Source organism: Haliaeetus albicilla, chromosome 2 (assembly GCF_947461875.1).
Source record: "Haliaeetus albicilla chromosome 2, bHalAlb1.1, whole genome shotgun sequence".
NCBI classification, from domain to species: domain Eukaryota; kingdom Metazoa; phylum Chordata; class Aves; order Accipitriformes; family Accipitridae; genus Haliaeetus; species Haliaeetus albicilla.
Genome location: NC_091484.1, coordinates 59,200,382 through 59,214,876, shown reverse-complemented (window position 1 = coordinate 59,214,876; position 14,495 = coordinate 59,200,382). Strand labels below are relative to the sequence as shown.

Genomic DNA, 14,495 nt, shown 5'->3' with positions numbered 1-14,495 from the left:
TACCCCTGTGAGAGGACTCTGGGAAAAGGTTCCAATCTATTAAACATCACAGTCAGTCGTGCATTTTAGAAATAGGTCTGACTGTGACTATTTCAGAACCTCAAATGAATTTGAGGATTTAGAGTGTGCTTCTTGACCTAGAAGCGTTCTGCAGCATTAAAATACAACTATTTATGTATCACTGTCTAGGTATAAAGGATACAGATACAAAGAACAGATTTAATTGCCTTTTGTAATCTGTTTTGGTTTTTTCCTATTTTCTGCTTTTGATGCCACAAGAACAACTGATGCCATCCTTTGTAAAAAAGACTTATCATTATCATAAACCTGTTTTGTATGACCAAGATCTGCACACACACTGTAACCCTGTGGACTTGCTTTTCTGTAAAAATGTGTCATCTTAGTTAAATGTATAGGACAAATATCTTAAAAGAAGAATAATTTTGATCCAGTGGATAATGTATGTCCCACTGAATGCTAAGAGAAGGATCTGTACTGTTCTGTAATGTAGTCTTACCATACTGGAAGGGACTAAAGTGTCTCTCATGAGGAGAGGCTGAGAGAGCTGGGACTGTTCAGCCTGGAGAAGAGAAGGCTCAGTGGGATTTTATCAGTGTGTATTTATTAATTGCTGGGAGGGTGTAAAGAGGACAAAGCCAGACCAGACTCTTCTCAGTGGTGCCTGGTGTCAGGACAAGAGGCAATGGGCACAAACACAGGAAGGACTTTTTAAGGTTAAGAAAAAACTTCTTTTTTTTACTGTCGGGCTGGTCAAACACTGGCACAGGTTGCCCAGAGAAGTTGTGGAGTCTCCATTCTTGAAGATATTCAAAACCTTACTGGCACAGCCCTGGGCAACCTATTGCAGTGGACCCTGTTTTGAGCAGAAGGTTGGACTGGACGATCTCCACAGGTGCCTTCCCACCTCAACCATTCTGTGCTTGTGTTAGTGCTATTCACAGCATGGCCTTCGGGAATCATGAAAGGTATAGGCAAATGCACTGAGCATTCACATTGACACTGCATTACAAGCATCATGTAAGCCTAGTATATCCTAACTCCAACACCAAACACCCTCGCATGCAAAGAAAGGAACCCATTAATTGAAACAGGTACAATTTTCTTGTGCAGTTCTAACAAGATCAAATTCCAAATGCATTTGGAATTTTTACTATTCGTAATCAATTACTTGACTTCAGGAATTTTACCCTAGTATCTTAACAGTGCATTCAGAAGGCAATTATTAATAAATATTTATGAACAGTATTTACAGGGTTGACAGAGTCACCCAATATATGTGCACCTGCTGGGTATTTTTTATTTTATGGGTAAACAGACCCTATTTAGAAGCCATCAGAAGAGGATTGTCCCATTTATCTGAAAAATTGCTTTTATTTCAATAATTCAAGCACTCCTCTAGTTGCTTCATCAACAGTGAGGTTTGCTATTAATCAAATCTGGGTGTATAATTGGCTGCAATTCATGAAAATTGAAACTGCTTTCATGTGTGCTTTTTTCACCTCAGTACTTCCAGCAGGTTACTGAGAGAATGAAATTTTTGCAAGATTGCTTGACTGGATTGAATGAAGCATAGAGTAAGTAATTTCCATGAGTTTATTTAAAAAAACAAAAAGTCTACCAGCCTACATGGATACAATTCGTTTAATCCAGATTCTGTTGTAGATCCTGCATAGAGGAATTGCTGCTGAGTAGATTATGGTCCATTTAATTCTTTGGAGTTACACTGGTATAAAACTATAGTAGAATGTGAAATAAGCTCAGACCTTGAGCTCAGAGAAAAGGAGAAAATTACAGACAAATGTGGCCATAACCACCTGTGATGGGGCAGGTTAGACTGTGAAGGGCTTTCTCTGTGCCAGTTCTGCTCTCTTTTTCTGATTAAGCAGCTCCTGTTGCCTTTTAATTAAAAAATGAGGCTTCCATATCTAAAAGGTAATATGTGCCCATTAATGTTGTTCATTCCCATCTATAAGATATACGCTCAGGGAAAAAGTGTGATTATCCCAATGTAATGTCTCATTTGTTGGAACTAAGATATAGTAGATAGGGAAATATTATACCTGTGGTTTATCTGGGTATTCTGTATGCCAGATTACAGTATCTCTCCTCTATTGTTAACTTGATATTTTGTCAGTTCTGCAGCAACAGCAAGACTAAAGACTGATGAAAACATTTTGATATAACGACAGCCTGTCCATCTACAATAAAAAGATATTTCACTCTATTTATTTAAAGCAAATATCAGGGTTTTTTTTTTTCTTCCCTTGGAGAAGCTTTTCTGCAGTATAGCAAAGACTGTGCTGCTTTACCGTGACTCGAGATAATTTATGGCCTGAAATGTTTCCATCTATTATCTGACTAAGAAAAAAGAGCTGATGCTATCACAGTCCTTCTAGACAACACAGGACAGTCCACCCCCCTGCCTCCAGATGAAGCTACTATATCCTGTAACAATATTTACAGAATAAATCAAGTGCCTCGATAGTCTTCTGAATATCTTTACAGAGCAGTTTACATTGGACAACAATTCAGACTTACTATGTCTCTGTTAGGTCTGTACAATGTTACAAGGGTAAGTTTACAGGGTATTTTGCTGCACTTACTTTGTCTAACTCCTGAAAAAATATGAACATTGTATACAAGAAATACAGATTACCTGTTTAAAATCTATCTTTTCTTGGAATCTACTTGAAAAAAAGCTAGCCTTTTAAAGTTATCGTTCAATGTAGATTAATTTCCATGAATATGACTCACAAAATTCTCTGAAAGGCAAAGCGCTGCAGGAGGTAGAAAACTGAAATAGAGACACCAACTTCAGCATATGTACTTCAGAACTTTTACTTTTATGAAAACAACAAAGAGGGAGAAACTCAGAGTTAAATCTCCTATAGTGACATCTTCACATGTAGTCCAGGTTGTAAGTCTGCTGTCTGGTTAAAACAATATAATTTACATCATCCAATAAAGGGTCATTATTTTTGTAACCCTGTCCAGTCAAAGCATTTAGCAACCCCATGCAAGAGAAAATGCCTTTGTTTTTGAAGGGTCACCAAGCGTTGGTTGATTTCAATGGAGTGCTTGCACTTCAACACAACGTGAGCACTGAATTGATGCATGTGATGTATTCACTTTATCTACCAAGGTTACTTTTGATCGTATCTGCATTATGGCAGAATTTGGCCCTCCAGCTCAAACATTAAGAATTAGACTGATTACAGAACTGTACATATGGGCTGCTCGAGCTTCCTACTCCAAAAGCCTGGTCCGGACAGTGACTGTAAATAAACAAAGACATGGAGCAGGAACAAAGGCACAATGTTTTATTGCTTTTCAGTTTCAAGTCTGATTTGGAAAGCCTGTTAACTTGATCCAGATTTTTAAAATTGAACTGTGTCCTTCCATCTCAAATAGCATTAGCAAAGAATACCTACAGACAAATTTTGTCTCAATATTGACTAGGAATGAAAAAATATAGACAGATTGCATTTTGTCCAACTGTTCTGTAATGGAGTAGTAGCAAGAAAATATTTTCATAGCTCTGCAACAGCAGCAAGAGCAAAGAACAATGAACACGTAGTAGTGACACAACTCAGATCACAAAGACAGGATTAATCTGAAAGGAAAGACAGGCCTGTTTTTAAATAAACCGTTTTTATAGCAGAATCATGTCTAAATGCTATTGTGCATTAATTTGCTTACTTAGCTTTTCATTCAACATTGACAGCTCAGCATGCTTTCAATTTAATAAATGAGTTTACATTTCTTCTCAGAGTTAATTTGTATTGTAACCCATGGATTTTATTCCTTAAATATGTTTTTAGTCCTTAAGCTGTTTTGGGGTTTTTTTGTTGTTGTTTGTTTTTTTTTTTTAATATTTAATCTTTGGTTTGAGTAAGTTACACTTTTGTGACTAAATCACACTTAACTAATTTTGCGGCAAATGTCTGAGGATCTGAAAATGTCAGACCTTCTGTGTTGGAGGAACATGCAACCTTCTTGTAATTATTTTCTGAGCAACTGAGTGAATTCACCTAAGCTATGCTACAGAATTTAAAATTAAAATTTTAACTGAAGATTACATTAATAAACAAAGAAATACTTACTGCAGTCAGCTTCATCTGACAGGTCTTCACAGTCTGGTTTATAGTCACAGATGAACTGAGATTCTATGCAATTCTCATTCCCACACACAAAATCAGTGAGGGCAGGGCATTCCCTGGGATTCTCTCCAACTGAAACCAACAGGACATTTAAATCAATATTGTAATTAAATCAAAGGATGCTCTTTTTTATTTGTTTAGCCATTATAGACTATGACTTCAGTGATTTACTGCTTCCACCAGATGTTATTTGGTGTCACACTTTTAATGGTGCATTATGCATATCTAGACTACTGTATTGGCCTTGCCCATAGCTTCCAGGGTAGGATGTTTTGCCTGGAAGAAAATTCAGTTCAGCATCAACACAACTGTTTCCCCAGTGTATTTGTTGTGCACATTCCATTAAAAAGGGTTCTGTGAGCTGTTGAAAAGTAGACAGGCTAAAGGCTTTATTCTGCTCATAATTACAAGACATCATTTGGAAAATAAGAACATTTTAAACTGAGAAAAATCAGTGTTATACAACACTTGTGTAGTGCATAAATTTTTAAAGCCTTTATAAGATGTTTAACTTTTTTGAAGAGTTTAGAGAAACTTCTGCTCTCAGTGTGTGAACTGCCCAGATATTTCTCTTATGGTATTTAAGAAAAGGTTCTGTTTTACAACAATTTTTTATCATCTCTGAGAGTGAGTGAAAATTGTCTCATAAAATTAGAGTAACTTAGTAACTTGCACATAAAGTGCTAGGGCCAAGGCCAAAAAGCGGTGAGATTCAGCCATCTCTGAACCGTCAGACTATAAAGAAACTTATATAAATTATTTTTTAGTTCAGTACAGTGAGTGCATAATTTCCATTAGTAGTAATTGAAACAGTTCTGATAATCCCAAATGCAACATTTAAGATGCACTCCTGTTAACCCAAGATTGTTTTTCAGTCTAGAGCTCCAAGTTGTGCAATAAGACATTTAGAAGAATGTATTTTGACCCTGTTCAATCTAAAATGTTTCATTTTTTTCCTTCAACCATGACTAAAATAGAGCAAATTGTTAAACACAGTCTGGACAGAACACTTTGATATTTATCTTTGTGCAGGCCCTTATTTCCAGAAGGGGAAGTTATTGTTGTCAGGGTATTAATCTCCTCAAACAGAGGTACTTACTGAATTTTGCAGTCTGAGGAACTACATTCTCATTGAAGCAAAATAGGAAAGGAGAACTAAATTTTTGGTTTAGTTTAAACATGTACACGAGGTAATATTAAATAGAGCAACAACACAGCATTAAAATGTAATTCAAATATTTAGAATAGAGAGTTTTAAAAAAAAATTCCGTGCTGTTTGGTTACCTGCAGGACCTGACTTAAATTTCCAGTTTTGAAGTGCATACATCCCTGAGCGTTGGTAGAAATAAAATCTGGTTTCAAATTGGTATCTGTCTTTTTGTTTTGGTTTTTAATTTTACACTGTTCATTTGATCTGATTATGTGTCAGGGAATCCACAGACAACAGCATTACCATGAATGCCTTAAATACAGGAAAAGCTATGGCTGCTTTTTACAGAGAATCCAAGTGGCAGGAAGCCCTTAGCAGAGGAGTGGACTCGAGAAAAATTGACTGAAGCATTTGTGAAGCAGCCTCTACTACAGCAGGTTGTGCAGGACCATGTCCAGTTGGGTTTTGAATGTATCCACAGATGGAGACACAACAGCCTCTGTGGACAACTGTGCTTGTGTTTGACCACCCTCACAGTAAAAAAAAAATTGTTTTCTTGTGTTCAGATGAAATTTCCTGTTTTTTTTAATTTGTGCCCATTGCCTTCTGTCTTGTCAGTGGGCACTTACGAGAAGAGTCTGACTCCCTCATCTTCATTCCCTCCCATGCACTGGAAATGATGCACTGGAAAATTGAGTGACTTCCTTAAGTCACTCAATGACTTAAATAATGACAGAAATTACTTAACGGCAGAGCCATTAGGGTACAATAATTTTCACAACTTATTTAACTGCATGTGAAAGAGGTACATTATCACCATATAGGGGAATGACATTTGAAAATCCATGGCTTTGTGATTGATCATATTCCTCACCTTTACCTCCTTTCACCTTTAATCAAGACAATGTTATGTTACTCTATCATTTATATTTAGCACTTTAATATTAATTACAGTTCTTTTTTTAATAAGCTACTTTACAGTACTTCAAGCATACCAGAAATGAGCATTTAAGAATATTATGCATTTCTTAGCCTATCCTAAAATAAAACATGTGATCCATATACAGTCATAATTAAAACTTGTATCTCAACAGGTGTGAATGCCATAAAGTCCAAACATAGAGTCACGTGAATTTTATCCTTTTGGAGTAAGACATTGTTTATATGTAATTTTTAGGGATACCAGGTTACATTTATGATAAAGATGGAGATTCTGCTACAGCCTTTGGCAGAGATAAAAATAAAATCCCTCTCAGAATTAGCATACCAGCATTAGCATAGCATAGTCAAACTAAATATTCCAAACTCCTATTCAGCATTTAGTGTCACAATGACACTAAAAATCGACTTTCAAGAGTACACACTCATTCTGACCAAAACTAAATCAAAACAAGAAATACAGTGGGTTTTAACCATAAAATACAACTTCAGCATAAACGACCCCAATAACCAAACAAAGATTCACACAGAAGTTGCAACTTAGAAGTTTCATTTTTACCATTCTTTAAATATAATATAAATATTTAAATATATAATTAAAATACAATATAAAATGTCTATTTGATCAGAACAACGTATTGAAGAAAATATTAGAAAATATGTTCTCAATTCTGAGGGCTGAGATGCAATTTAACAAAAAAACATGTTAGAAACCACTTTGAACAAAGAAAAAGAGAGGACATTCAAAATATTATATTGCCCATTTCTAATTTTGTCATCAAAATTACAGGGTTGCCAAAATCTGGGTTTGAGTCTATCAGGACTGAATTTGGAGAAGGATGTTTCCAAGAACAGTATTCAAACCTCCCTCTAGGGAGTCGCAACATAAAGCAAAACAATGTCTCCTAAAGAACTGCTTAAAATACGTTTAAAGCTGACATTTCAGATAAAACGAGAAATTTTCATTACGTCTTATTTCATTGCATATGTTGGTTGTGTGGGACTGCATGTAAAAATATATAGCTTTTTGACTGATTTTATTCCTCAGTTGTGCTTTGATCTGTATTGGATGACGGTTGATTACATGTAGCATGGAATATTATATATAATTTTTTTCCCAATAGTCTAACTCACAACATTCCATGAAAATCCAAACAGACAGAAAATATCTTCTAAGCAGAAAAAAACATGAGAAAATATGGCAAATTTTTTTTCTTGCCTCTTTTTTCTAACAACCTCTCAAGAAGCCTATAAGGGAAAAAATTAACATACTGTTGAATACACTCCAAATAAATTAGGACAAAATCATAATTAAAAAAAAATATCAGTTGTACTTTGGTCACTGTGTTACTCTGAAGTTATCTTTGATAAGCTACAACGTTAAAACGGATCACTAGCCACAGCAAGCCAAAAATCAGCTGATTCCATGTATGAAAACGGAAAACAGTGAAATATCTGATACACAAATGTCAATTTGTCAGACAACGGGAATGAGAGGAATTATAGGGAGATGAAACGTTTTTGATAAGTACTAAGCTTATTTCTGAATATGCTATATGAAAAGTTTGAAGTGACCTAAGATATCCAAAGGCAAAAGAAAACATTTCATTTTAATTTAACAAAACTGTTGATCAGAAAGGAATTGCACTTAATGAAAAAGCCATAAATGTTCTTTTCTGACCTGACCTTCTTCCAAATCCTTGGTTTAGCCACTAAACTGAACAATTCATTGTTTGCTCAGTTCTACATGTAATGTTACATCATGGAAAATATCCATACAGATATGGAGTGTTGGTCTACAGGCGCAGCATGAGTGATAAAGGAATGGCATAGAGCTATAAAAATTGGGGGGGGGGGGGGGGGTGTTTGTTTTTTTTAATAAGAACAGAAGCTCCAAAAATATTTATTAATTTCCTGCACTCCTGCACATTTCTTGGGCAAGTTACTTTTGTTTTTCATTATGCTTTGCTCTCTCTTCTCCTACAATTGTTCAGTCCATAAACTTGTTGGGTTTGAAGACTATACAGATATGCTGCAAGTCAAAAGACCACAATCCATTCCTTTCCCACAAAAAGAGAATATAGGCAACAAAAAACTCCACGCCAAAACAAAACATAATAATATAGAATACAAAACACAGAAACACAAAGAAGAATTTCCTAGCGTATGATAACAACCAAGCTTTAGATCAGCATAAAAATAACTAGATTAACAGGAATCAGTGGAGCAATTAAACTGTTGATTTTCTCCTGGATCAAAGTTGACGGGCCACAGCACATATTCTTGTAAACCACCTTTTTTTTCCCTTATAGTAAATACTTGGGGATTAGAGTCTCATAAATTAAAAAAAAAAAATAATAAAAACTTAAAACAACTATTATGGCACAGCAAAAAGCTAATGTTTTATCATACCCATTTATTTGGTTTCCCCTTGGAACTGCAGCATTTCCTGAAAACCAGGACACCACAAGAAATTAGCACAGGGCATATTTTAGATGAAGTAGTAACTATTGACTACGTTATGCAAATCCCTACGCCAAATGAAATGGCAGTAGTTGAAAAGGAAAAAGCATACACAGAATATCACTTTTCAATTAAGTACAATTTGGATTGATGCAGCAAAGAGCCATATAATCTTCTAAGTAGTTTTTAAGAGACCAATAGAACTGGCTTGGCTTTTGGATCACTAAACCCTACAAAAGAAGCGTGTTAATGATGGTTGCCATAGAACTTGCATTTACATACACTTGCTTTCATTTCTACATATTTCATTCTGCACAATGTAATTCTCAATACCAGCAAAGATAAGCCCTTCCCTAGTAAGAATACGCGTGCATTTGTATATACATAGAAAACAACCAAGACACAGATGCACGTCATGCATACCACAAATAAATTGTGACTCTATTGTGGATGCATCACAAGCTACATATTTATATCCATCTCCAGTACATGTTATGTATGGAAGACTAGGTCATATGGTACTCACAGAATTTATAGACATGACAAGATTCATTTGGACATAGCTGATAAATACAACATTATTAACCCAGCAGACACTTTGTTTCAGTTGCCAGGAAAAGATTGGCTATGAAAGAACTCATGAAGATGGCCTTCTTTCCTTTAGGTTTGCTACTAGAGGACAGCACTGGGCCAGTGACTGTTTCTCTGAATCTAAAAGTACGAGAGCTTTCTTTGACCAATGCTTTGTAAGATGAAAATATTCCTGTGGTATCCAGTACATCGAAAATCATCAAAAGAACCAGACAGGCCAAATATCAGCCCTAAAAGATACAGATCTTGATTGTCTGAAACAAAGTAGATCGCTTCAAAAATTTTTTTAGGCTGATAGATACCAGTAACTTTCATAGATTGAGTATTAGGTTGATGCATTGAATGTTCTCCTATTTAAAATATTTATCGTGAAAGAACTGATTGATCACACAGCCAAAAAGAAGAGATGCTCTTGCCGTGTTGTATTACGACACTTAAGACTCACATAGGTTGTCAGAGGTTATGTTTGGCCAGTGCTTTGTGCTTGCGAAAGGCATAGGGTGAATCCCAAGTTATTATGGTTGCTAAAGGCTACAGTGAACAAGACCTTGAACTGTTTCGAAAAGCAACGTGTAACTCAAGGTCAAGTACACTGAGCTGCTGTTTACCAAGAGTCTCATCTCTGCTCTCTGAGAGGAATGCACACACTCACTCAACAATACTCTACAACCTTGTCAACAGTATGAAATGAAATATGCAACGTATATTCAAGGGAAATGAGACTTTTTTTCCCCCTATTTGTCTTTTTAGAAATTAAGGTTCTTTCTGAGTAGAAATGCTTTCAAATTACAGTTGAAAATTCACCTCTTTCTATTATTTTTTGTTTAAATTGTGTTGTATAGTGAGAGTACTTATATCATTTCCCTCCCCTCTTCCACAATACTTGAGATACAGGAATAATCAAAGATTAAAAAATTAAAAATGTTTTGTTGAAAATATTATTCAGTGAAGGAACTTTACTTTCCAAGTTTCACCCTTTGTTTAAATCAAATGTATAAAATATAAGTTCATAGAAAGTTTCATTAGAACTGGAACTCAACTGTACTCAGTATTCTGAAGTTCAGAAATTATGAAACACAATTTGCATCAAGCTTTTCATTTGCTTACCCCAATTGTTTAGTACCCTTTTCTACATTACTTTTTTTATAGAACATTAAAACCCTATTAGCAAACTCATCAATAATGTTTCTGTCCATGGATGACCTTGGCAATCTTTTGCAGGGAAAACCAGATGAAAAGATTCTACTTGTGCAAGCTAGATATAATTTCAAATAAGGTTCTTTTTATAATTCAAAAACCATAGGGAATTCTCCTCACAGAATGTGTCATTTAAAAGGCCAGATTTAATTCACAGATATGCATTGGCTCTGACATAAACAGCAGATCTAACAAATTATATTGACTCTTAGGAGAGAGAATTTCACCTGTGGATGCAAAAGTCTGCCAATGGACTTCCTAAAGATGCTCAAAGCAAGTAGTATTATGGTGCCCAAGGCCACCACATAAGCTGGAAGAATAAAAAATTCATCCATAGTTCTGGAAATGTACCACTGGCTCTGGCTCAAGCAATACTAAAGATAAGAGAGAAATTCTCTTCAATTTCTAGTGCTGATATTATGGAGTATATGAACCCACACCAGACAAGGACAGAAGTTTTTATATTTGATTAAGACTGAAAGGCCAGCCTCAGTGTAGAGTGTATCAGCAGGATAAGGAGCTCATGCTCACAGTATCCTCATGTAGGGAGCTCCCATATTTTGCTTAATGCTAAAGAAGACACTAGGGAGAAGCACTGAGGACTGAGCAATGAGTGAGGTCTGGTGTTCTAGGCTTTATCTCTTTGGAGCTTGCAAGTGGTAAAAGAAAGGGAGAAGAGGAGATAAGGTAAAAAATCAAGTAATGCTTTTGCAGAAAATTCTATTTCCCAGTAATTATGAACCTGTTTAACTAGAGAGAAATATTTCCTGAAGCAATGACATGTGGTCTCTACTGCTTGGTCCTTTTTCCCCTCCCTGTCTCCCCTCCATCCTGTTTCCAGTGTAGAGCTACATGACACCCTAGAAAGTTCAGCTGAACAGATTATTTTTAGAGCTTTTCAATGATATTTACCCTACAAAATTACTGTCAAGCCGTTGTTTCCACTGTGATGCAGAATCAATCCAAACCACTCAATCACAGCACTCTCTCCCCTTATCACAGATTTCTTAGAAGCACCTCATGTGAATATTTTGTTTTTATACATGGACTTGTCCTAATGTGGTCCACAGGGGTTGTTGTGACAGACCAAAGGAGTACAGCACACAGGTACAAGTCACAATTATCTGCAACAAGGAGACACTTCCTCAGCTGAATGCTCTCCCTGGCTCTGCAGAATCATCATTAGACATGAAATTCATCTGGGGTGTCATATTGCATGGAGGTGTATGATAGGTTACAGAACAACTGTTACTTGCAGTTTATTTGTACTGGAAGGGTGCCCACCTTCTACAGTAATTTCATATGAAAATGAACTCAGGCTAGGGCAGTGTTCATTATTCTAGTACCACCTTTATAGACAATGATTGTGAGGTTACAAAAAAAATTAAAATCTGGCCATCTCTACTCTGTATGTTTTACTAGCCATGAAAAGTCTTCTCTTGTGGCCCATTTGAAATATATGGAGTTAAGAAATCTACCATCGGATATGAAGAGTAAGCAATATGTAAAAAGAATGCCAAAATGATGAGATTCTTGTTTTATACTGAAAAGCTGCATTTGCAGCCACCTACTACCAAATGAAAGTATCTCTGAAGTCAGCAACTTTTCTTCAAAAGTTTCACATGAGCTCTCATGCATTTTTTACATAATCTCAAACAGAAATAGCAATCCTGGAGTATTACAGGTGTGTAAATGACTTCTGTACAGTGTAATAAAAACTAGAGAATACTGTGATTTTCAAGCTGGTGCCATATTTCTCTTCTCTCTGTTCTTTTAATCTTTTCAGAGAAGGTTGTCAAATCCAATATTATTAATTCCCTGAAGCCAGGCTATATAATATTTGCTTTTTCAGTAAAAATGAATTTATATTTTTTCATACGTTTCTAGAAAGTCTTAATACGCAATGCCATTTAAGCAATCACCTTGTACATAACATGATTTATGAGGAATTCAAGTCTTCCCCTAGTGTAACTCTGGCAGCCCTGGCAAATTGGGTTGAGGGAGCCTGTATTTACTCCGCATCTCTCCCGAGCACGCTGCCCCACCGAGTCCATCGTACGAGGGCATTTGCGACATCCTGTGGAAGGCAGCTGTGGGTGACTTTCACATATCCAGAAGGGAGATCATTTCTTGCCTAGAACCAATTTGTATGTCATCTGTACCCTCTGCTGAGTGTAATGAGATCTGAGTTCAGTAAGATTTTCACTCAAAAACGATAAAGCTCATTCATGTTAATGTATGTTGCTGTAACACAAATTAAGTTACCAAATGGTTAGTTACTGTGACCAAAAAATTACTAGACTTCTCAAAATGAGCTTTCTTCCTCTGCAATAGAAGCAGATTCAATAGATATCAGCAATTTGTAAATTGATAGCTCACCATGAAATCAAGGAATAATTTCCTTCTAAAGACGGAATCCAAACATTAGACTAACAAATAAGAATTTTACCATTAATTTCAGCACATTTCCTGGGAAGTTTTAGCCAGGTGATGCAATTTCAGTGTCCCATGTCAGAACACCCTGGCATTGACGTATTTATAAAAACAGGTGAAAAACATCATAAAATAGTAAAATATTTTGAAGAGGAAAAAAAAGAAAAAGATCAAAAAACCCAGGTAACTGGACATGCATTCTGGCTGAATATAAATGTATATCTTGAGTGACTAAATCAACTCTGGCAGCTTTCTCTGCCTGAATTCCCTTCCCTCTCACTTCAGGGCCAAGTTTGTACTGAATATTTCTGTTATAAGAGTTTGAACTTTTCTCAAGTGTCTGAGCAGAAAGAACTAAATTCTCCACTAAATGTAAAGCTTTGCATGATACATAGCTGAAGATTCAAAGAAACTGGCTTATTTTAAAAATAAAAAACTTGGCCTACGCACCCAAACACTAGGATGTTTTAGTTATTTTCTCTCTGATCTGCAAAGCTAGGATGGAATTCTTATGAGAAAGGATTTCTCTGCTGAGACTTTCAAAGCTTCTTGTTGATGGGAGCATGGAAGCAAAGTCGTTCAAAGGATTGCAGTACCTTCACCTATGGTCTTTGCCATAAACAGTAGGTGAGGAGGAATACAAATATATGAGGAGAAAGGGAAAGAAAAAGTTTACCACCAGGCAAAGCAAGCTTGATTATATTTTAAAGAAAATTTCTGTTCAGCTCAATTTGGTAAATCAATTTCCTACTAATAGGAGCACTTGGCATTTTGATTTGCTTTCTTTTAAAAAATAAATATAATTTTAATGACACTTCAAGTATGACTGAATGTGTATCCTATTTACCTTAAATCTGAGAAGAAAAGCTTGTGAAGTCTGATCCCAAACAGGCAACCCACAGAGATCACTGGAGCTGTAATGGCTCTTTCTTCTTCCTGTACTTTTATCGCACTGAATGGCGAGAAAAAATACATACATCAACTAAATAATCAACTATTCTATACATTTCTGTTTAATTTGAATTTAGGGTTATGACTCACTTATTTTCATTCATCTTTCACTGTTGGTTTTTCAGATGTTGCCCTGGGATGCCAAAATCAGTATGTATGATATGGCTGTATAAGGTATATGTCCATGCTTATATTCTGTGTTTTCTATCTGGAGTACAGGATTCCTTTGCTTTGAAATTACAGAGGTACAAAATTCAGACTACTGGCAAGAGCATGTCTGATGAGTTGTGCTCTTGATTCACAATTATACGACAGCGAGCCATCAGCTGGAAAAGCAAATCAATAGTGCTTGAAGTGCTCTTTAAGGTTACCAGACCACAGCTTATTTCTGACAGGATTTTTAGAAGGTGTTATCATGAAGATAAGTGTCAGAAGTCTCAAAAATAAAATTATCATTAGGGATTATTCTGTACAATACTCAGAGGTATTTTACCTTTTCATTAAGGCAAAATTGCAAGCATTTTTTTCTAGCCTGCAAATAACCTCATGCATGGTCAAAGCTAGTTATTAAAAAGCTCAAGAGATGACCA

General features: G+C 35.8%; 1 protein-coding gene across 1 annotated transcript in view; it reads right to left on the bottom strand.

Annotated features, from left to right (window-relative positions):
• Positions 1-14,495, bottom strand: part of MALRD1 (MAM and LDL receptor class A domain containing 1) — a 289,291-nt gene that overhangs the window by 96,047 nt on the left and 178,749 nt on the right. The window contains exon 29 of the mRNA XM_069776612.1: positions 4,125-4,253. Within this exon, the coding sequence (XP_069632713.1) occupies positions 4,125-4,253 (129 nt within the window). The remainder of the gene's footprint in view (positions 1-4,124; positions 4,254-14,495) is intronic.